At 35.1% G+C, this 26,039-nt stretch overlaps 1 protein-coding gene across 1 annotated transcript in view; it reads left to right on the top strand.

Annotated features, from left to right (window-relative positions):
• The first annotated feature begins 2,156 nt into the window (after nucleotides 1-2,156).
• Nucleotides 2,157-26,039, top strand: part of DLGAP1 (DLG associated protein 1) — an 88,861-nt gene continuing 64,978 nt past the window's right edge. Inside the window, exons 1-2 of the mRNA XM_015823193.1 lie at nucleotides 2,157-3,110; nucleotides 23,328-23,542. Coding sequence (XP_015678679.1) covers nucleotides 2,157-3,110; nucleotides 23,328-23,542 — 1,169 coding nt within the window. The remainder of the gene's footprint in view (nucleotides 3,111-23,327; nucleotides 23,543-26,039) is intronic.

Genomic DNA, 26,039 nt, shown 5'->3' with positions numbered 1-26,039 from the left:
TTATTTCTATCTCCTATCTTAATCAGAGAAATTAGAAAACCTATTGGTTTCGTTCACAAGGTTAGTACAGAGTTGTATTGAATAAAGCTCCTTGAACAGGATGATTTTATTCTGAACATAAAAGGCAATTTACCATTCTTCTTGCAGTCCTCAACCTCCATATAACCTTCTCAGGAACATAGAGAGAATGGTTCTGCTGTTTATAGGAGGAGGGAAACTTTTACCAAAAATAATTACTCCTATACCTTTTAGTTCACGTACATTCTACAAATGAAAGGATATCTTACATTTGGTAACAGTTCTAAATATAATCCACAGGTATTCATACTATCCAACCCAGAAACTACAATTATGACTGTTTTATGACAGCCTCTTTTGTAGCATAGTAGATCATGTTTGCAAAATTGTTGGTAATGCTAAAAAAATATTACACCGAACTGTCACAAACAGTAAACATGATGTAACTGAAAAGATTTGATTCTTTCTGAGGTGCTCTTAAATGCTTTTAAAACCATCCTCATCTTTGAATAAATTATTGTATTCCATTTGATTGACTACTCAAAATGCTATTTATCTTATACTTTTAGAATGCTTGGCAATACTTCCTGTCAAAAGCAGATGTGAGAGACTGAAAAGAATAAAAGGACCACATACTGAACATTAAGGCGGAAATAAATCCCTTTGAGCTTTTTCTAATTTATCTTCTCAGCCATGTTATCAAATGAGATTTTATTTCTTATCTCAATGATATGTGATATATCTAAATTATATGTGATATATCTAAATTGAACTTTAATTATGAATATTTCAAACCTGTAGAATTTGTTGTCTGACTGATATATTATCTCAACAATCCCCATTGGAACATTTTTACTTCATTACTTTATAGGTAACTCAAGGCAGTGAACATATGGTACCTAATATTCCTTCTTCCTCCTATTTTCTCCACAACATCAACCCTGTTGGTTGGGCTGAGAGAGAGTGATTGTCCTAAAGTCACCAATCCAATTTTGATGCCTAAGGCAGGACTAGAACTGGTCTCCTGGTTTCTAGCCTGGTGCCTTAACCACTACACCAAACTTACTGTTTTAAATATCTAACTATTCTCTTTTAAGGATTTTAGAGTTCTCTGAATTGACAAATGTATCAGTGTGACTGTAAATTGAGACATCCCATGGCCAAATAACTATTTCTGTGATCAGTTTTGTGATCAGTTCCATGCATTCAAATTGCGTGGCTAGGTGCCTTGTTAGATGAAGGGAGATAGATTCAACCACATTAGCACTGATTGTTTTGTATGAAGTATTCTTATATCAATCCATAATCTACATACTACTATTATATACTATTTCTTTAAGAATGGAACTAATCTTCCTTTAGTTTAATAGTTATAAGTGACCAATATACAGGTAGTCCTCAATTTATGACCACAATTGGGACTGAAATTTTAGTCGCTAAGCAATGCAGTTATTAAATCAGCCACACCCAATTTTACAACCTTTTTGCCATGGTTGTTAAGTGAATCACATAGTCATTAAGTAAATACAGCTTCTGCTATTGATTTTATTTGGATGCTGCGACCATCATAAATATCTGCCAGTTGCCAACCACCCAAATTATGATCACATGACTGCAGGGATGCTGTGACAGTCATAAGGGTGAGAACCAGTTGTACATCACTTTTTAAATTACCGTTGTGACTTTGAACGGCCATTAAATGAGTGGTTGTAAGTCAAGCTCTATTTGTAGTACTGTGCTTCAATGAGTACTATCACAAATTCCAAATATACAGTTTATATATATCTATATCTATATCAGATGATGTATGTATCTTTTAACATATCCAATTGTAGCATGATTTCTTAAAGAATTTTCACAGCATCCATATATTTTTTTTAATTTGGATCCAGAATATTAATTGCTTTTAATTTCCATTGTAATTAAAGTTAACCATAATAAACTTAATCACATTGATTTTCAGTAGGAATTAACTCAGTATGCCTCAAATGTTTTAATACAATAAAGAAAAATCAAATATGCGTATTATTACATCACTTCACATTTTTGTTCTCCATTTTTCTAGGGATTTCTTGGTCATCTATCGGTAAAATACGTGCATATATTCAGATGACTCTGGGACATTTTTTGCATCAATAATGAAAGGATTATCTGGCAGTCGCAGTCACCATCATGGGGTTGCCTGTGAACCTGTATGTGATTCTCTGCTACATCACTCAGATAGGAAGCCATATTTGTTAAATCCTATGGACCATCATCCTGCAGATCATACTTACTATAATCAAAGAAACTCTTTTCAAGGAGAATGCATGGCTCCATACAGTGATCAGATTGCTAGCAGCACATTTCCTCGGAGACATTATAATTCCCACAAAGAACTTAAGGATGAATGTGCTTTGGTGCCACATGGAACAACCAATAAAGGTAATCGCATCCCTGCCAATCTTTTGGACCAATTTGAAAGGCAGCTTCCTCTTAATAGAGATGGCTACCATACTTTACAGTACAAAAGGACTGCTGTAGAACATCGTAGTGATAGTCCAGGAAGGATCCGCCACTTGGTGCATTCTGTTCAAAAGCTTTTCACAAAATCTCATTCTCTTGAAGGCCCATCAAGGGGCAGCATCAATGGAGGCAAATCAAGCCCAGAAGACACACAGAGTATAAGATATGGCAAACGTAGCAAAAGTAAAGATAGAAGATCAGACGGAAAATCCAGGTCAAATGCATCTGGATGGTGGAGCTCAGATGACAATCTAGATAATGATGTTTGTATTTATCATGGACCAAGTGGGATAATGACTATGGGAAGATGTCCCGACCGTTCCACTTCTCAGTACTTTATGGAAGCCTATAATGCTCGAAGCGAACATGCAGTAAAGCCTTCCAGAAGCAATAATGATGTTAAATGTTCTACCTGTGCAAACCTGCCTGTAAATTTGGATGCTCAGTTAATGAAAAAAAGCTCTTGGTCCTCTACTCTGACAGTAAGCAGAGCTCGTGAAGTTTATCAAAAAGCTTCTATGAACATGGACCAGACAGTTCTGAAATCAGAGACTTGTCAACAGGAACGGTCCTGCCAATATCTTCAGGTACAGTATATGTCATTTATTTGATTACTTGTACTTCTCTTGGTTCCATGTATATTTTTCACACTGAGATGAAAAGGTTGCAAATGAAAAGATGTAAGTGGGAGTTAATCTAAATACAAATTATGAATAAATCTGCATTTTGGTTGCTAAGAAGCAGTGTTTCAAATGAATGCATACAGTGAGGAACTGATTCACTTTCTTAATATATGAAAAGAACAAGAGCTCCTTAAATAATTGGGAGGGAGATTAAAAAGGCACTCTAGGCACACAAAACAGCACAGCAGGGTCACAAGCAGCTAGAGGTAGTAAAGCTTTCATTTTGCAGTACAATCTCAGTGAATTGATATTCCCAGGACAGAGATTTGTTGGCTTCTGTAATCGTGGGATCTGCCTTCATGTTATTTGGTGATGAAAACTTGAGACCTTTTAAACACTTAGTAATGTCACAGCGTTTTGTATACTATGAACCAACCTACAGTCAGTTTTTGTCACATACAAAACAACTGAACAGCCTTTAGGAAATAATTATATGAAGTGACCAGGTTGGTGTTCCTGGCTGTTATTCCTTTAAAATAAATAGCTAGCACTCTCTGAAAAATGCAAAGTTGAAAGACTGAAATTATTGAGTGTTCTGATTATACTCTTTAGGAGTACATCAGTGACTCCCGCACAAGCTGTTTGCAGTTAATAAAGCGTCACTATTTTTCACCAGTATTGTATCTTTAAATGTCAAGAATCAGATGTCTGCTCTTGGAGCTATCATACTGCCGGTTAATTTTTGTGGCAAGAACGTGGATCAGAAAATTAACACAGTTTCAGCTGTAAAAGATCTGTGGATTATTTTTTATGCATTTTCTTTTAAAATGGATATGGCACACTTAACTGTGCATGGACAGTGGAATAATGTCAAACAAAGAAGAGAGAAGACTATGAGGAAAAAAGAGGTTTGATCAATAAAATATTTTGTTGTTGTTGGGTGGGGGATTGTAGGGACTAAGTCATAGCTCTATTTTTTTTTTTATCTGCTGTATAGTTTTATTTCAAAACACTGGGCACTCTACAGTTAGTTCTAGCTGTATTTAGCCTGATGGACAGCTTGCAATCATAATTTTGCACTTGCATCTCCATGTTCAGGTAAAGGATTGGATTCTATTGTCCTGCTGACTTATAGTTTTATAGTTCAGATGACCTAGAAATGAAACCAGAATACCAAGTTTTAAGGGGTTATTTTTAAATTAAAAAAAGCATTATACATGAAGGCACATTCAAAAATATAAAGCAGCATGATGTATGTCCTGTATGAATGTTTATCTCTGCATATTCTTATGTTCTTGGAGGAGACTGTTAGCATCAGAAAGTGGGGAATTAAGAAGATTCAGTATGATACTGTTATGTTGTATGTCAGGCCAGACAAAAATTAGCTTTACCTTCAGAGACTTGCCAGTTACATAGCTCATGACCTACTATATGATTGTATATGAGTGTGTGTGTGTGAGTGTGTGTGTGTGTATGACTGTGACTGTTTGTGGATAGATAGATAGATAGATAGATAGATAGATAGATAGATAGATAGATAGATAGATAGATAGATAGATAGATAGATAGATAGATAGATAGATAGTCTCTTCTTTTGGCATGGGCTCTTTTGCAAGGACTAATAATATAACTAATAGGATTATCTCACCGAAATAAAATTAATACGCAAGTTTGCATACCCAGGAATGAGTTTCACTTAATTTAATGGAGCTTATATCTTATATCTGAGGGGATATGTACATGCTTGTCATGTTAGAGGGCGTTGCCTATTCTTCTTCACTTAATATATAAAATTCATTCTGAATGTATACTTAAGGCGTACTTAATTGTTCTTACATTTTGCCATGCAACATAAGATTTTAGGTTGACATTTATTTAGAAAGAAGTAAGAAATTTCATTATTTTGAGATGGTTAATAAAATATGATGGATACAAGGAAGGTACAGGGGAACAAGATGAGTACTTTAGATATTCTTTAACTCTATTAATCAAGTAAGAATTCCAAGTTAAAACAGTAATATAAGAGCATAAGATTTTTGCAGATTCTTTAACAAACAAGTATAAAACATTCATATTTGCAAAATCACATCTCTGTTATCCCTAGAAGAAGCCATGTTCATTAACGTTTATACACAACAAAACAAATGTATTAAGCAAAGAGAGTTGTCAGTTTTTTTAATTAGTTTCCCTGAAGGGAAAAACTTCCAAATAGGTAATTTTCAAGTAAGGTAAATTCCCAGGTTTTTCTAATGACACTGATCAACCATTGTTATCTTATTCTGATTATAAATATAATGATTTTTTTTAGGTAAATCCAATTCCTATGCATTATTTTTGCAGTTTAGAATATGAAGAATCTATACACGAAAATGCATACATTTCCATAATTGTGGTAGCAAATAAATATTCAGAGAGAATGACGAAAAGTATATCAAAAGACAAAATGAGCATGATTTTTCTGCATTTCTATTTTTTCTGTATTTATTTATTTAAGCTTCTCAAGTTTATAGGAGATCTCTATCTGTAATGAATGAATGTGAATATTAGAATTAACTATGATCATCATCTAGATAATTATTTATTCTTACTAATCTACTGTGGCTCTGGAAGCATGAAATGTAGATCCTAACTGATGCTCAGACCTCTCAGTAGTTTTATTTACTAGCATGTCTATTATTGTCATATAATTACCTGTCTGTGTCAGATAGAGATAACTTCTAGACATTCTAGAAGTTGTGTTTGAAGGTATTTTTTAACTGAACAATGATCTTGAAAAATAAATCTTGTTTTTCATTGTGTTTACATTTATCTATTTTAATTGGTTGAAATCACTGAGAAAATTGGTAATTGATATGATATTATATTGATGATGTCCATTCAGCTCTACTATCATGTAATCCAGGCAGGGCAATGTAATAATACTTTTGAGTAATGAAACAGAGGGGGAATTGCATCTAATCAGAGTGGAAGTGCTATTAATAGGTGTTTCATCCTTTTACAGAAGTGATCTTCTGTTTCTTAATGTCATCATAATTTCACTTTAGATCAGATAAGCATACTTTTAGATTCAATTCTGACTTTGAATGGTGCTATAAAACCAGATAGTTTTCACAGTTCTTGTAGTCTTGATCGTAAGAAAAGCCCTGCTGTACTTTAATTAGGATATAATGATTTAACTCTCTCTGTTCCATCTAGAATTAGTTTTAAAAATATCCAAATTCACATTTATGGAATAGGGGACACAGTGGTTGGTTTCAGCTGAATCTGGCAGCTCAACGTTGAGAAGGGGGTGAAGTGGGAACTGCACAGGGTTTTTATTACTGTTTATGCTTATCGTAAATTCTAAGTATTTTTCTTTGTGTATATATGGTAATTTTATTTGATTCTCCTAAATCTTCTTCATTCGCTATTATTGAACAAAAAAGGATTAATCTGAGTTGTGCTAGTAGCAACAATGATATTCATACCGCAAATGGAGAATTATTTTCTTTTAAATCCAAAATATCTTAGATGTAACATTTTAGCCACCAAAAATCTTTGAGATATGAAAGTCATTAAATAGTTTCCATATCTAATTAAACTGGGGGAACAAGAATATAATTTAATTATATTAACCTAATGTACTGCTATCTTCAAAGTTCAGAGTAGATCACATGGGAAATGGAAACAAAATGTGAGATTGCTGTTAATGACATGAATCATACCTTTTAGATTTTTTTGTATTAATTGCTTCAGTTGAATCATTCAAAACCTTGAATAACTATTTGGAAGGTAATAGAACAACACAGGATAGAACAGAATAGAGGTAGTCCTTGTTTAATAACCACAATTGGGACTGGCAACTCTGCAGTCATTAAGTAAAACATCATGTGACCACAACAAATTTACAATTTCACTCCTGCTTAGGTTGTTAAATGAGCAGTTAAATGAGACATTGTGTGAACATGACATTTATTTTTTCTGCTGGCTTCCCCATCGACTCTGCTTGTTAGAAGCTATGAAACACACAAATGGCAATCATGTGACTGCAGGACTCTGTAATGCTCATAAACATCTCCTGGTTGTGAAGTACCCAAATCTTGATCTTGGACCTGCAGAGACTCTGTAACAGGACCAGTTGTAAAATTACTTTTACAGTGCCATCATAACTATGATTGCTAAACAGGGCAGTCATTACGCTAAACTAGGAATGGAATGGAATGGAACGGAACGGGACGGAACGGAACGGAACAGAACAGAACAGAACAGAATATTGATCCTCCATCTCTTTTGATAATAAAAGCTAGAGTCAAGCTGACTGACCTCCAACTGCAAAATTAGCAGAGGCTGGTGACATTCTATCAACAACTAGTTATAGCAATAATAATTTAAAAATGACTTGGCTCCTGAAATCTTATTTATGACTTGCTGTTTACTAATTAAAAGATAATATAAAAGACCAAGTTATTTTACTTTATTTTTTATTTACTCAATTTTTGAGCAACAATGAGGTTTTAGACGCTTACCTGTTTAAAACAAATAATGTAAGAATGGAAACAGTTAAATTCATAGCAAAACTTCCATAATTGAACAAAGTTATAAAACATACTGTGAGGAAATATTTAATTGATAATGAAAACATATCAAAGTAGTAATTTTTTGTTACTGAGGAATTTCCATATCCATATTGCCACAACAAAGAGAGTACTTTGTCTGATCACCCTCTGCTTAATTTCATATTTGGAAGGGGAAACTGCTGGAAAACAGTTTCTGATCAAGATGGACTTCATTCTAGCAGCAAGTCAAGCATTATGCATAAACATAAGTGCTCAGGAAACACACTGATGCCTCCAAAGCAGCCAGATCAAGCTTTTAAATCAGTGTTTCATGCTAGGTGGGAAATTCTGGGAACTGAAGTTTACCTATCTTAAAGTTGCCAAGTTTGAAAAACACTATGCTAAATGGACTGGGTGGTCTGATCCCTGAGGAGGTTTTTATAAGCCCTAGTAGTCAACAGCCAATGCAGCTATACATACAGTATTTTGGCAAAAGTGGTCCCCAAATGGTCCCCTAATTAGTAACAATAACAGCTGTGTTTTGATTTGGTAAATCAAATATGTCCACATGCCCATATGAGGTGAGGAAACAAGCAGAAGGTAAAAGGAAGTATGCAATGAAGGAGACTTAACATTTAAAATATGCCAAGTCATCTCAGAAGTTGACAGAATATAGATGTATTAAATGCTCTCATTTAATTACATGTATAGCTTTTATCCAGGAACTAACATGTATCATGATATCTTTATATTTGTGTAATAGACATTAATTTTTCCTGCCACAATATGAAACAGTGCATATCACTATCACAAAGGATGGACTAAATATGTAGCATTTTCTATTATGTTTGTGCAAAATGAAAAGAAAAGAAATATGTATGAACATTACATCCAGGCAAGAAAAAATCTTAAATATAGTTGGATTATATTAGATAAAAAAGGAAGTTACAATAAGAAGTGGAAGCGACAGTAAGATTCTTTGAAAGTGTCTGCTAGCTTTATAAAATGTCAAAATAACGAATATTTAAACATTTTCAAAAAATGTTTGACAGTTTTCAAAAATCTTTAGAATTTTTCATCAGACCAAATGGTAAGGAATTTTGAAAAAACTTACATGTGGGAGAAAAAAAATAAGTAATCCATAAACAATGGAATTGATTTTGTAGCCAGAGCATGGAAGAAACTTTTTTCAAGAATTCGTAACTTCTGTTGAAAATTTTACAAGAGTTTAACAACAGATGGAGTTGGTTTTCCTAGTAGGATTTCTTTTCAAGCTTGAGTAGGTCTATGATTGCATTTATTAGTTGGATTTGGACAGTGTTTCTCAACTTCAGCAATTATAAGAAGTGTGGAGTTTAACTGGCTAGGGAATTTTGGAAGTTGCTAAGTAGGATATCAATTAAAACAGTTATAAGAATTAATTTGTATGTGCCTAATGTTAATATTGCAATAGAACATATCAATTTAAGTGTTGCACACAATAAGAGAAAATTTACAAATCAGTCTGCTTTAAGGAAAATAATTGTTTCTTATAAATGTGGAATATGATGTAGCAATAATTTAGATTCAGTTTTCTTTCAGTACTTCCATCTAAGAAAGAGGTTTGTTAGAATCAACAAAAGACCATGAGAATTGCTGGCCAAATAGGAACTGCATAACCAGATTGAATAAAGCAAGGCAAGACAAAGCTAGTATGTACAGTATAGGATTTGTAATTGTAGCCTATAAAGTATTTGGGTATCCCTTATGAAATAAAGAGAAATATGATCTTAATTTATTTGTACCATGGAACCCTTTGAGAACCTAGCTAAATGTCCAGACCACCTTTCAGAACAATGTGTAAATGCATAAAAACAAAATAAAGTAAATACAAATTGTGTTACAAAGAACTATTATGATCGAATATAGTTATCAAATATAAAAAATAACAAAGAGGTGATGCAATAGATGTGAAAATAAATATATACATTTTTCTGAAAGTAATGGATCTTCTAACAACTACTCATGTACCCATATAACATTCACACTTTGGGAAGATATATTTGGTCTAGTGGTTGAGGCACCAGGCTAGACTGCAGAAAATTGTGATTTATAGTCCCACCTTAGCCATAAAAGCAAGCTGGGTCAGTCTCTCTCAGCTCAACCTCACAGAGTTGTTGTTAGGAAAATAGAGGAAGGTGTGTTGGATATGTTCACCATCTTGAGTTATTTGTAAAAATAATAAAGACGGGATGAAAACAAAACCAAACAAAATAAAATATTGGATGAAGAATCAGATCACAATTCTGATATGGCTTTCCATTCAACATCCCAATTTCTCCCCATATAGTTGACAGTTGGAGACTGTTGGTACTTTGACTCTTTCCATTTTACATTATTTCCCTTAAAATGCAACTGTAAAGAGCTACTCTGGTTTAAAATTCTTCGAGTATTTACTGTATCCAGTTGTAGGAAGTCAGCACCTCCCCAAGAAGGAAATATTTGGGGGAATATTAAAAAAGGCAAAATATTATATTTCCCCAAAGGAATAATGGAAAGGAAAAAACCTTAAAAGGCTTTTCTGCCCAAGTTTCCCCCAGGCAGAAACTGTGCAGGCCAGCTCTGTAGAAATGCAGATTTGATAATCCTACTCAGAAAGACTGGGCCACTTATTCATAAACAAAATGACTTCAGCCACAGCCCCAGAGAAGCAGGACTTGACCTTTAGGACATAATAGGATTAACCCACCACCATTAGAATACCAAAGGGCACACTCAAGCTCAGGTCAAAGTACATGCCACAGGAACAGGAAGAACCTCAAATACAAAGCCCAAAGAAGGTATAAAAACCCACCACTCCCAGTTCCATTTTGTCAGCCACCCCAGAAACATGCTGTGTCACTGAAGTTTCTGGCAACTAAATAAACTGAACCTTCTTGGTTAAGCAGTCTCCATTCTGTTTATTCCCGGCTGAAGATTTTTCTTTCAACACAGTCATTGCACATATAAAATACTTAAAGCCATACAAATGAGATAGAACAGTAAAGAAATGAAGATCAAATTCAGAATGTTTGTATAGTGGTGAGGTTTATTTTTTTATCCCACCTGTATTATTTTAAAAATAATTCAAGGCAGTGAACAAATCTAATACTCCTTCCTCCTCCTATTTTCCCCACAACAACAATCCTGGGGAATGAGCTAGGCTAGGAGAAAGTGAGCAGTTTCAGTTTTGATTTTGAATGCCTGATGATTGAGAGGCAGCTTCATATAACAGACAGGATGGTGTGAAGCAGCAACTATGGCAGTGGTGGCAAACCCATGGCACGGGTGCCAGAGGCAGCACTCACACATGCCGTTGCCCCAGCCTTGCCTTCCCTTGTGACCCCTTCCTCACCAGCAGCCCCCCTGGAGGAGAGTCACCCCCAAGCATGGCCCACGCAGAGCAGCGCAGCCAAGGACATGGCAGCCAGGCAGTGTAGACAAGACTCTGCCCTCATGCCCCATCATGAACAGTTGATACTGCGGGGCGCGGGCAGAGGGCGTGGCCGCCATGGTGCTGCTGGGCTGCCTGGGCGATCTGCGGCGGGCCCTGGAGGTGGTGAGTGGCCCTGCGGGCAGGTGGGGTGGGGGCAGAATGGGGGCGGAGCAGGGGATGGTGTCGAGGTGGGGCCAGTTTTTGGGCACTTGGTCTCTAAAAGGTTCGCTGAACTATGGTATTCTTGTCATCTAAAGACTAAACTGTTATTTTCTATGTATTATTGTCTATGAGCCTAAACTAGATTTAAAGAAAAACATCTGTCTCATTACTAGTAGTGAAGGAAAATGCAGTGCCAAGTTAATCAGTTTATAAAAGGGGATGATGGAGATTTTTTTTCCAAAAACCAATAAAACACAGGCCTAAGTTGTATTTATGTTCCTTTAATATGTTCACCTTAGTGTTTAATAGCCTTGTATCTGTAATTCTTGTTATTACTTACTTGAATACAGGTAGTCCTTGACTTATGACCACAACTGAGCCTAAAATTTAGGTTGCTAAGTGAGACATTTGTTAAGTGAGTTTTGTTCCATTTTACAACCTTTCTTGCCAGAGTTTTAAGTGAATCACCACAATTATTAAGTTAGTAACACAGTTACAAATTCACAGTTAAGTGAATTTGGGTACTCCACTGACTTTGCTGTCAGAAGGTGGCAAAGGTGGATAATGTGACCCATGACACTGCAACTGTCATAAATATGAATTTGTTGCCAAAAATCCGAATTTTGATCATGTGAACATGGGGATGCTGCAAGGTTTTAAATGTGAAAAGTGGTCATAAGTCACTTTTTTCAGTGCCATTGTAACTTCGAATAGTCACTAAATGAACTTTTGTAAGTCAAGGACTACCTGTAATGAGTTCTGATTCACACATTTTTTTAAAATTAAAAATATAATAGGAAATTTAATGAATTAAACTCAGACTCAAATTTGGTGAATTAGACTCAGGCTCAGATGTGGGAGAGGGTTTAATGTACATTTAAATATGAAAGAACTCCCAAAAAATATCAGAGAAAGAGACTGAAATTGATTTAAGTACGCCTACTCCTCATTTAGCAACCACGTTCCATTTCAGTGAATAGGTCATCAGGCAAAATGGTCACTAAGTGAACACATGACAGAGAGAGAAAAACTGCAAAGATCACTAGTCGCTCCATCTCATTTAAATGAAATTTTCTCATATAGCTGCACTACTGTTGTGCCATTGTTATTCTTATCCCAGTGTGCATTGTTGTCAGGAGCACAAAATTTGATCATAAATGTGCACATTGGTCAGAAAATGAGGTTTTTTATTACCATTGTATTTGTGAATGGTCGCTAACTCAGGTTGCTAAATAAGGAGTGGGTGTATGTATGCTTTTTCTGTGGGTGAAAGAAGGGATAGCAGTCACTTCTTTGTCAAATGTTTAACGCTTGATGTTAGAAGTGGGAAGCAAGAAGGGAAAATGTAATTTTATTCCTGCTGGTGTCTGTTTTGGCCAGACTCCATTGGAAATGAGTAAGTCAGTTTCATTCCCACTGGATCTCCAGATGATCTTTGTTTTAATTCCTAGCAAGCAGTTTTATTTTCCTGGGAAGGGAAGGAGTCTTAAAGTTTTAAATATTAAAACTTTTAAAAATATGAGAAAGTTCTGATTGCTACATGTTAATAATAGATACACAGACAATTAGCTAATTATATGGCAATCACTTAGCTTGCAGTGCTTAAGCAATAATGCCCATCCTATCAGGGACTATAGGCGGACTTTCATGGCAGTTCATATAGGCCTGTATGGAGGTAAATGCTCATTACCCTTCATATATAAGTGCAAATGAACTTGGCCAAACTGCTTTGAATAGAGCAATACTTGAATGTCATATTTTTTTTTAAAGAGAGAAAGAATATCTCTCTGTGTGGGTGTATATGTGTGTGTGTACAAATACAATACTTGTTTATATAAGCATTAATTCTCCACTGGAATTTCCAAATTGTCCATTGCAGTGTCATCAAATTATTTGTGTCATTCAGCTATAATCTCACATGTGCAACAAGAGGAAGAGCAGAAATACTCCAAAGAGTCAACTCCTAGGAGTCCATCCTAAATTCAATTTGCTCTGTCACACATCTAAAAAAACAGAGACCCCATACTCAAAGAACCAAACCACATCCACCTGCCTTCAGTAGACATTTTCTTTCTTACACACAATATAATTTGTTACACAAAAGAAAATGCAGAAGCCTCTTAACAGCCACTACCAGTAAAAGGCTTGGAAAAACACCACTGGAAAACATCATATTTTCTGACATTATTCTTTCCATCCCAATCTGTCCGTGTGTCTTTCTGCCTGTTAGCAGAACATTAAAATCATTCCAAATTTGTCTTTATAGGAAAAACTAGGAAAAAGAAAAATTGCCTTGAATGGATCTGTCTGGGACTTGGAATGGGAAAAGCAATTAGGTGGCATCTTTTATGTTTTTGTCTCCTCCATTCTAAATTCTCTCCCTCTTTCTTCTTGGTCGTGTGAGTGATGAACTTATTCAGAGAGTCGGGTGGAGAGGAGGAATCCATAAGTCACACTTTGCGTATTTTTTTTAGACTTGTTTGCCTTGAATCTTGATGTTGCCTCATCTCTATAAATAAATAGATAAAGCTTGATTCCTGAATACAAAGCTGGTTTCTACTAATGACATGTGACATTATTTCCTGCTATCATTTGGGATGATTTGTACACACTGTATTTTAAATCTCATTGAGGCCGACTGTAGCAGTTGAGTGTAGAATAATGAGTCATTCTAACCACTACGCAACCTATCAAATGATATGGATATATTTTAGTTCCTTTTGTTGTTTTATATCTCTTGCAGTTTGTCATAGTTTTTTTCTATACTTTCAGATAGTTGAAATCTTATTTTAAAGTTCTTAGTATAAGCAATTTGTTGAATCAGGTTATTTTGTGTCCTAATAATGGCAAACTACATAGTTACCAAGGACAAAACTTATTCAATGACAACATACAGATAATCCTCGAGGTAAGACAGTCCATTTAATGAACATTCAAAATTATGACAGACCCGTCCCAAAAGCTACGTATGACCCCACTTCAAAGTTACAAGGGCTGCAGCAGGCCTGCGTCATTCACGCTTATGACCCACCACAGGATTGCCCTCCCACTTCTCTCACACCATCCCATCCTACCAGAAACCTGCAGTGCTTGGGCCTCCTCCCCACATCCCCATCATGCCCCACACTTAGAAGCTCTCCAGACCTCGTGTTTTAAAAAGGAGGGCAGTCCCTGTGGCCATGTGGTAGCTATCCAAATGCGGCCATCATTTTTTCCTGCTTGGTTGTGAGCAGGACAAAATGGTAGCCCCCAGAAAAATTGGTTTATTTTGCTACCTTAGAGAGTTCTGCACATGCTATAGAAGCTTCTGAATACCGTAGAAAGCTTCAGTAGAAAAATGAAGAAGTTTGTCCTCAGCCCATGCAGTGGTGATTCGAATGCAGTTATCCTTTTGTGGGCAGGACAAAAATATGGTGAGAAGAGTGTTTTGCCTGGTAGGATGGGAATCAGGCCTAAGGCTGGGAGGACCCAGTGGGAATGCAAAAAAAGCCTTTTGAGACTCAAGGTATGGGAAGTGGAAAATGGGGAGTGTCGGGGAGCTTAAAATCCAAGCCGAGAAGAAAAATAAATATTATAACATAGAACATAGAATAATAGAGTTGGAAGGGACCTTAGAGACCTTCTAGTCCAGGAGTCCCCAAGCCCCGGTCTACGGACCAGTACCGAGCCACGACATGCCAGCAAATGGGCCACACAAACAAGCAAAACTCCATCCGTGAGATGCAGGCAGCACACAAAACCATGCACCCTCTACTCCATGGAAAAACCTCTCTCTATGGAACCGGTCCCTAGTGCCCAAAAGGTTGGGGACCTCTGTTCTAGTCCAACCCCCTGCTCGAACAGCAAATCTTATACTATTTCAGACAAATGGCTATACAGTCTCTTCTTAAAAGCCTTCAATGATGGAATACCCACAATTTGTGAAAGCAAGCCATTCCACTAGTTCTCACCGTTAGGAAATTTCTTCTTAGTTTCTTAATTGAATTTGAATATACAAAAATGGAAAATAGATACATTTTATTTATTTATTTGCTTGTAAAATTTAAGTAATTACCCATCTCATCTGAAGGAACTCTAAGCTGCATATAATAAAACCAGGAATTAAAACATTTTGCAAACCCATTAAAACAGTAGGAATATATAAAACAAGACTGTAGAAGGTAAGATGTTACATATTATATAACCAGCATGCAGGCTCCTTATTAAAAGGATATCCTCAGATTTGCTGGAAAGAAGAAAACATTTTGAAAGCTTTCCAGATGTTTAAACCTAAACAGGTCTAACATTAAGAAAATAGTGGTATATCAAATAGGTTAGGTGTCTCCAACCCCCGGTCCATGGACCAGCACCAGTCTGCAGCATGTCAAAAACCGGACCATCCAAACAAGCAAAGCCCCATCCGCAGGATGCAGGCAGCACATGAAATCACACCCCCATTGGTCCGTGGAAAAAACCTTTCTCCATGGAACCAGTACCTTGCGCCCAGAAGGTTGGGGGTCACTGAAATAGATAACGACTTTACAATAATGAGAATCCTGGAAAGGTACAAGATAATAATATTCATAATATTAAAAGAGCTTTTAATGGGAACAGTCTGAATAATTTTGACTGCATCCAGACTAATTTCGGGTGTGCTATATGCATGGTTCATGGCAGTTCATAAATCATCCAGATAAAGTTGGCATTTTGTATTTTACTTTCTTATTTTTTCTATGACCAGAAATATTCTATTTTGATAGAATGACTGAAAACAAAACTGCAAATATGGTGTGGGTGTTCCATAGCACTTCATATAGATTTTATGAGGGTGGCTTTGATGAAAGCAGTGATATTTATTGACCTTTTTTCATTCTGTCCTAAGTTATTATGAGCAGACAAACTTGTTTTGTAAATTATTCTTTCTCCCCTTTTTTAATTACTGTGAAAATCTAAGATTCCATAATTCCAAATTATAAAATAACATTTAAGAACTGCACAACTCAGCTTGGTTTTTCACTTTTTGGTTTCATAATAGAAAAAAAGCACTGTATATGTGCAGATATAGAAGCTATATCTGAAAGGAGCATTTTTATAAATGAAATTGTCGCCCATAGTCTCATATGTAATATTGATTCTGAAGAGGTGAAAGATTTGTATTAACTATAATGTTTAATCATTCATTTTTAAGACCAATTCCTTTTCAAACTTATTTGCTTTAGTTGACCACATGAGCTTTGTCATAAGAGATTCCATGGCAAATATTTTTTAAATTACATAATTAACATAAATTCAGATATTATAACAGCTTTTTTATTGTTATATCACATTTTTATTCCATAACTTCATGTAAAATAAGTAAAAATATGCATGTATGCAATCTCCCTATCATACCTATGCACAAGAATCTTCTCAACTAACAGTTGGGATTAAAAAAGAGTCAACAAAATTAAAGGGAAATTGGACTTAGTTTGCTTGTGACTACGTAGGGGTTCTAGACTGATCCCTCTTTTAACTCTGGCCACAGGTTCTGCCACTCATTCTACTACACTGCCCTTCCCCCCAAAAAAACTACAAAACAAAAACAAATATGTTTAACCTCTAGTACAGCCTATCCTATAGACAGGACAAGTATGGTTTGTTTCCAATACAAACACATGGTTGAGGGAAGGGAAGGGATTACTAGATCAAACAACATTCAATCTGTTATTCTCAGAATCTCAAATACCTTTTTTAGAGATGACATTCATTCACATATTAACATCTGTTTAATAGTTAATATAAGTTAAAAATCTGCTTTAACATGCAGTCTTTAGGAATAAGCACAATGTTACCTTTTATTTTGTAGAATGACTCTCTAGATGTATAGATTTCAGCAACAACAAAGTCAACAACTAAATAATATTGAATAGCACGTATAAAATCCATAATAAATCCTAAAAGGCATTGATTTGAAAATCTATACTAAGCAATCATTAGTCATTGTTCTTCAATAGTGTAATTTCACTTCCTTTAAATATTTGCATATTAATAGAAAGTTCTACTTGCTCTCCTGTGGTGAGTGATAGCCAACCACTCCTCCTTCCTAGACCTCCTGTTTATTTTCAAACTCAGATTTGCCGTCACGAAGCCCAAAAGAAGCTTAAATGTTCCCAGCTGCACTAAAGTATAGCAGAACTGATATGAATAATGAACTTGTTATGCTACAAAACAAGTCTATTTGCTTTTTCACCATACAAGGTAAGATCATAGAAATTATAAAAGATAATTCCCTCCTCCCCCCCCCGCAAAAAAAAATCAGAGAAGAGAATCTATTTTAGAAGAATGTATGATGTACGTATTTATATTTCAGCTGCGGTTGAGATGTTTAAGGAATGTTCTTGCACAAATTATTATGCTATTTTACTTTCATTGTTGGTTTATTATTATTTTGCTTTATTTAGGACTAGAATTGTATTGAAACAATACAAAAAGCCTACAGTTTACTCAGAAGGATGTACTGTGCAGTTCATCATTTTATTTATCAGCTTAATTCAAAGTGAATTATAGAAAAAAGGATATCATACTCAATATATTAATCAATGTTATTACAATATTAAAAATATATTAAAAATATAATTTATCTGTTATATATTTCAGAAAATATAATAGATAATAAACAGTAGTGAATTCCTTGCTAAGAATATAATAAATCATTTAGTATACATACATGATAGAAACATTTATATTAGAGAAATTTTATTTTGGAGGGAGATAGAGAAAATGATGACCTATGTTTATTTTATTAAATACTTTATTTGAATTAGATTGTGTACTTGCAGCCAAACACTGTATGGATTTCATAAACCAAACTGTAAGAAATTTGTATTTGTTCTAAACTCCTAAGAAATACAGATTTATTTCAATTTTTTTAAGTGATTAAAATAATTTTGTAATAAGATGAATAATATTGACATTTGAAATAAAAAAAAATGTATCATCATTTGTTTTTTCCTTTCAGTCTTTCAATTCCTCATGGAGAAAAAAATAGTTGTCTTGCTTTGTAGGTTGGCTTAATTTCATTCATGGTTCAGTGATCCTGTGTGGGATAATGCTTAGACTGTTGGGCTAGAACCAGAGGGTGCCAATTTCAAATTACTGCTCTGCCACGGAGTTCTTAGGATGGTCATTTTCTCCCGTCTCTCTCATTTTGTCTCAATTTATATATCTTACAAGGTTTACGAGGATGAAAAGGGAAAGAAGATCACCATATATGTAATTAACTTCGGAAGATGATACTGATACATTCCAGAAATAGAATTACAGTCTTAAACAAATTCAACTTGTGTTAAATAATAGATTTACTCATTTGTCCTAATGGTTTTTTCAGTAGTCATCTCTAGTGTTTATAGCAATCAAATTAAATCCCACACCAAAAAAAATCAATTCTAGGATAGGGGTTTCTTTTTATTTCTTTCTAGAACTCTGTGGAGAGACAAGGTTGGGGAAAGAGGAAGATATTGGATTAACTAAAATCTGCATAGAGAAATGACCTCTGAGTATTTCGGTCATTCTGACTGTTTCAAAAATAGACCAGTCTCAAAATGGGTCCAGAACATTCCTCAAAATACGAAGGCAATTTGGAAATAAACTTCCGTTTGGTTATCAATGACAGACACTTGCAGATACAGAACTTTTATTATACACATTAGAAAACTAGAAAATTACATTACTTTTCAACATAATTGCCGTTCAAATTGAGGAACTTGTCATAACGTCTTACAAGATTTGAAATTCCTTAGTAATAGTCGCTCGGCACCAAATCTGAGCTATAGGGGGCGAGCATTATTGTGAACCAACACCACACTGGAAGTCAGCAAGCCCAACACTTGTTATAGATGGCTCATCTGAGTTTTCTTAATGTTTTACAGTAGACTTCTGTATTGATGCTCCATAAACCACACTCCATAAACTTCACTAGCAGTATTCCTTTGGCATTTTCACATTTGGCGGGATTTTCTATGGCACCAGTGTGGTGTTGGTTCATGATAATGTTTGCCTGCACACTGCTAGATGCACCCAAGAACTTTTGAAGCAGTTCCGTTGAGATGTTTTTGATCACCCCCTATAGCCCAGATTTGGCGCTGAGCAACTACTACTAAGGAATTTCAAATCCTGTAAGACATTATTACAAGTGCCTCAATTTGAATGACAATTATGTCAAAAAGTAATGTAATGTTGTGGTTTTCTAATGTGTATAATAAAAGTTCTGTATCTGCGAGTGTCTGTCATTGATAACCAAATGGAGATTTATTTCCGAATTACACTCATAGAATATTTGGCATACTAGTAGAAATGACTTTAAGATCTTCTATACCTTGTTTCACCAACTCCAGTGCCCAACCAGGAAAACAAGTAAATTGTTGATTTGGCACCTGGGACACTATAGAATAGTGTTTCTCAACTTTGACAATTTCAAGATGTGTGGACTTCAGCTACTAGAATTCCCCAGGTAATCATAGTGGCTAGGGAATTTTGGGAATTGAAGTCCACATTTTCAAATTGCCAAGGTTGAAAAACACTGCTGTAGAATCTCCATCTAACTTGGTTGCATTGGTTTCTGCTGCTTGTTCCAAGGTAAAGTACTGAATAAATGAATTTTCTTTAAAAAAAATATGTTTAAAAAAACAATTAAAGGGTTAAGTCTTTCATTTGTGTTACTGTTATTTTGCTGTAAAATTCAAGTCAAGGATAAAACAGGAATGAAAGCTATTTTGGGGAAAATATTTTTACACATTGTAGTCAACACTTGTGGCTATGGAGAAAAGTGATGTATAGTAAGTTAAAGCTTAAAGGTTAGAAATATACTTTTAAAAACTTTGAAGACGTTTCGCTTCTCATCCAAGATGTCAATGCCTGGAAGTTCTTTGAAGTGTTTCATTAGCCAGAACTATAACACAAGAAGCTTCTTGGATGAGAAGCAAAATGTCTTCAAACAAAAACAAGAAAGTTCAGTTGCCTCTTGAAAAAGCACCTTTGGGAAACCATGACCTGGATGGCTGAGATTCTCCATATACATACTTTTAAAAAGTATACAAAGAACTTATTTTACAAAATTCAGCTGTTTACTGATGCAGAATGCTTTTTTGTTTGTTTGTTTGTTTTTGCTTCTGTCCAATTGTGTCTGATTCTCACTGACTGCCTGGACAAATCCCTGCAGTTTTCTTGGGACGGTTTTTCAGAATTAGTTTGCCATTGCCTCCTTCCGAGAACTGAGGGAAAGTGACTGGCCCAAGATTGCCCAAGCTGGCTTTGTGCATAAGGCAGGACTTAACCTTACGCTCCCTCAGTTTCTAGCCTGATGCTTTAACCACTATTGGCTCCCTGCTTTATTTTGGAAAAGCATAATATAGATATGATGCAAAGGAAGCAATTACTGTCTTCAACCATAACAGTAAAACAGCAAGTAAGATCTCAGAATGTTATATTGATGCTTTTTTGGAATTAATACTTCCTGCCTGGGTCTTCAGGCTATTCAATTTATACATTAAAGTTGTATATTAAACCATTTTTAATGAAATGTGTTCATAAACCTTTAGAATGCTGTATTGTCCAGAATTACATCACACTAATATAGCAACTCTCTTGCTAGGTTGCTCGTGAAGTGTATAGATTGTTGGATTTGTAAGATAAGGGAGTACCACTTTCCTATTTTCCAATGTTGGTGTTTTTTTTTAAAAAAAAAAAACTGAATTGTTCTGCATTTGGATCAGTAAGAGTAACTTTCTTTGCCAGGGTCATTCAAGTAATGAATTGCACGTACTCATTATATTGATATTTGTGTCATACTCTAAATGCCATTTTGGGATCTATCCTTGGGTTGATGTTCCATGCATGGGGATAGGAAAATAAATTTATTGAATCTATTGACAGAGATTTCTGCAGCTTACTATAAATATGCCCAACTGACAGAGCTCCACAACTTTGAATTTGTACTGTGAGATCACAATATTGAGATCCATGTTTTATCTTTTCCTACTTTTATGGATACGACCTATCAAAGTCTATCAAAGAAAATGTGTTTTACATTTAAATTGTTTCTTCAATCCTATCAATCAACAGAAATGCAAAGGAAGTGGTATATTCTCAGTAAATGGTATCTTATCCTGTAAGAATTTACCTTATATGAGTAGTCCTAGGGGTACAATGTTTCAGTGACCATTCAAAGTTACAGTGGCACAGAATGAGCGTGACTATTTACCAATCCATAAAGTTGCAGACATTGCAGTATCCCCGCAATCACATAATCATAATTTGAGCACTTGGCAATTGGTTCATTGTTATAATTGTTATAATCGTTGCAGTGTCCCATGGTCACTGTAACCTTCCCTGCTGGCTTACCCCAAGAAAAGTCAATTGAGAAACCAGCAAGAGATTGAAAGTCATTCCCCCTCCCACTGTTTTTTCACTAACCGTGACACATACACTGTCATGTGTCTGATTAACAAAACACTTAAAAGGACTTTCAGGCATATTTTTTCCTAAAAGCATTTATTAAGGTTACAGAGACGTCAGTACGGCATGGTGGAAATGCTTAGATCTGGATCCTTTTCCGTTGTACATACATTCTAAGCATTTTTCCCTGCCTCTATTTTGGGGTCATGGTTCACATCTTCCAATTAACTTGGAAGATGTGATTTACTTCCGGTTTCTTTTCCCCGGGCTTTCACTGTTGCCTGATTTAACTATAAAAATACCAGACAGTTCTGCATATTGTCAAAGCAAGAATATAGAGTATTTGCAGTGTTGACATACACACTTATTGCCTGCAACACTGCACACTCACATGTATTTCATAGCACCTTTCCCCTGCACTCACCCTCCATAACTCTCACCCACAGCTCTCAGCCACTGTCCAGCTTGCCTTGAACTCCCATTACTTTCCATTTAATGACCTTTGTGGTTGTGAGGATACCATGGCAACTGGGATTGCTGGAATTGTCATAGCTGAGTAGTGAAATTACATGACATAGTGCTTTATGCCCACATTGTTTAGAGATGGAAATTCTATTGCCAGTTGTTATTGTAACCTGACAACTACCTGTAGATACACATCGGTATTATTGTAACAGGCATGAGTAGATCAGTATCCGGAAGAGTGGGATTCTGGAATATGTTTACTGATTACTGTTAGGAATTTCTTATTTTTGATTTATTTTTTCTAATATTTAATTTCATCAGATGAAACCCAACATATTCCTTCTGAACGTTTGAATCACATTAATTGTAAATCTTCAATGAATCTGGAAATTTCTGAATTAATAAATCCAGACTGATAAAATTCTATATTATAATTATAAACTTAATCAGCAAGTCCAAGACCAGCTAGAAATCTTAACAAATGAAGGTGAATATACGTGTTCCAGGAAAATGTTGCAGAATCCAAACTGGGTCAGTCATCGGGACAAGAGGTTTAGATTTCCAAGCTTTTGGACTCTTGCTGGAGAGAAGTTCCCTGAGGATGGGCTCCAGCAAGAGTCCAAAAGCTCAGAAGACTAAATCTCTGGTCCTGGTGACTGACCCAGATTGGTCCTAGAAATTTTAATTTTAGACAAGTCACAGTACCATGTTTATGTAGCCCATTAGTCTTTTGATAAAATCCCCATTTTAATAGTTCAAAAAAGCTGAATCCTGAAGAAGATAGTGGTACGTCTCTACAAAAAGTACAAGCCAAAACAGTTTTGAGAAATAGATTATGCCTCTTTGTCACTTTGTCCATCAGAGAAGTTTGGGGATATGGTCAGGTTTGCATACAAAAGCTTCAGTAATGCAGAATGAAAGCTTGATGCTTCATTTATAAGAATCTTATTAGATATGCGTATTCTGCTGAACAGTTTAAGCAGTTCATTTGCAATGACTATTGCAAAGAAATTACTTCATGGTATAATATACCTTGATATAATCACAGAATCAGCTTTGGCTTCCCCCAACCCTACATTGCTTCTGGGAGAATTTGATAAGCTTGGATTTAGCATCAGTGTTCTTTGAGCGAACTGAAAAGATTTTGCATTATAGGTTCCTCAAGATGAATGGTCTGGATATACTCCTCATGGCAAAAATGAAGAGATTCCTTGTCGGCGAATGCGTAGTGGCAGCTACATTAAAGCCATGGGAGATGATGACAGTGGAGACTCAGACACTAGCCCAAAGGCATCTCCAAAGATTGCTGCGCGCAGAGAGAGCTATCTTAAGGCCACCCAGCCATCACTTACAGAGCTCACAACCCTCAAGTAAGTCTGTTTTAATTATTATTATTATTATAGGATACAAATTCAAAAATGATCAGATGGTGAGATTTCTGGACCACCATTTATGGAAATGAGTAGGAGTGTGTCTGTGTTATCAGTTGATATGTTAAGATGTTGTCTAAATTACAGTTTGGGTAAATAATGTGTATTACGTGCTATGATTCCCTGTTACATGAAAAGACAAATGCACATGAAGCTCATCATCTACATCTGAGACTTTGTTCTACTCCCATTGCCATCAGTTGGCATAGATATTGGATAAAGTGGTAGGCATTCCCAAAAAGGTTAATGCTCAGGTGGTGGAAATTCCTGTTAACTATACCTAGCTATCCCTGACTTTTTTTATTTTTCTGCAGGATAATGGTGACAATTGTCTTTCTTTAATGTTTCTATTGAAGTACATTGTTTAAATTGAAAGTAATCTTTCTTTTTTGTTCACATATTAAAAACTTTAATTAATTTGGTTTTTATTAAAATTAAAGCAATTTTTGTTTTAATACTGTTAGCAAAGCTTTTTGCTCAAACCAGACTAATAGATTATGAGGAATAGAAAACAGATACATATAATTTCTAGCCTTTAAAATCGTAAATACCAATTTACTCACCTGAAAACTCGTGCAATTAACTCTTCCAATACAGATTTTGGAACACTTTTGTCTGTAATTATGCAATTTTTTAGTATTTATGTTTCAAAAAGCATTCTTCATTTTTGCAAGTAATTTTATTTAATGTAAGTTTATTGTATATTTTTGAGTTGTAAACTGCATTGCAAAATTTTTAGAAATGCAGATTCTTAGTACATATACAGATCTAGGAAATGAAAATTAATTTAATTTAATTTAATTAATTTAAAATTAAATCAATATTATAATGAAGCAAGTTAATTTCCCTTATATAACAGTCTAACCTTGCCTAGTGGTTGTATCAGTCTTGCCTCTTGTACATATAAAAATATTCTACCCATCTTTGCAGTGTTTGCAAAATCATCTTAGAAGCCTAGAATTAATCATCTTGATACATAAGATCATTTCAAATGTCCAGCAAAAATGTAAAACTCTTGTACTAGTGAAGTACTAGATCTGTTAAGTAGGACATGTTTGAGCTACATCTTATGAATCAGAATATTCTTTAATCAGTATGGATTTCTTTTCCTTTACTTAAACTGTTTCTGATTTTTTAATCTCAGATAATAGCCCCAAACTGACTGCATTAAAAAGACACTGCAACAATTTCTGTAGGGCTTAAGGCAAGTAGGAGTGAATTTATATATTCTAGTCTTATGACCACATTTTCCCTTTACTGCATGGAATATTGCTGTATTTCAATTTTCCAATACTAGATATTCCCAATATTTTTCCAATACTGGACATATAATATAAATCATCCCTTTTTGGAGAATGATAAGAAGACAGAATATTTCATTATCCACAGTGCTTTTTATCTGAGTATAAAATCAGAGCTGCATTGTGGTCACATTACATAAGCAAAAATACTTTCTGATTTCTTTTAATATATTTTCTCCTTAGCCCACCTCACAATCTCCCTCCTACAATCTGTTCCCCATGCCATGGTTTCCATGTGGTTACAGAACACTTTTTGAACATTATAGTTAAAATTCTGAATAAAACACAGCTTGCTGTGATCATGAAATCACACCTCCGCTCTTTTACTCCCATTATCCTACTAGGAAGTGAGAAGCTGTTGTTATTTTTTCCTTCTGATGGCAATGTTTGCTGGGAAGGGAGGAGGGGAATAAAAATAATTAACAGGCAAATAACACTGTACTGATTAAACTGATTCTTTTTTTCCCCATGCAGATTAATGCTTAAAATATTTTTTTTTATTTTTAAGTGTACAGATAAAAGCATTATGATTTAACAGAACATGGCCTGTGAATCTAATGGGGGGGAAAAAGACAGAGCTAGCTCCGGTAAATCCTTGAATTATCACCTATACAAAATATAGTGCTAGCTATTACTTGAATGATGGAAAAAGCACTTTTGATGGAAAAAGCAATGGCACTATCATTTTCTCTTTCATGATTAGGTGCTGAATATAAGCAAGCCTTTAGGCAGATGGTACATGAAGTTAAACAATGTAATGCATAAGGGGTTTACAATTGCTATATATAAACAGCAACAAAATAAAAAGCTAAAGCTCTAAAATACTTACATTTGAAAAGTGAAGATTTTTGGTTTAGCAGATCAATGTTGAAGTTACATTTCCATGGAGATGTTGCTTGTTCTTCTGCCAATAAAAAGCTAACACATGCAGATTTGCAGTGATATCAGATGAAAGTTTAACAATTGCAATTCAATCTTTAAAAAGATATGAGAAGTATTTCCCAAAGAACATTTAAGATGCTGATACTAAAATTGTTGATGATAGTAAAGAATGCACAATAATAATAGATACTTCCAAGTGAATTGTTATTGCTTCCACAGAAGGGGGACTTTTTCAAAGGCCTCAGGATGTGCTA

The sequence above is a fragment of the Protobothrops mucrosquamatus genome, unplaced genomic scaffold (assembly GCF_001527695.2).
Source record: "Protobothrops mucrosquamatus isolate PMUCROS unplaced genomic scaffold, P.Mucros_1.0 scaffold1795, whole genome shotgun sequence".
NCBI classification, from domain to species: Eukaryota; Metazoa; Chordata; class Lepidosauria; order Squamata; family Viperidae; genus Protobothrops; species Protobothrops mucrosquamatus.
This window is presented reverse-complemented; position numbering and strand designations above follow the sequence as displayed.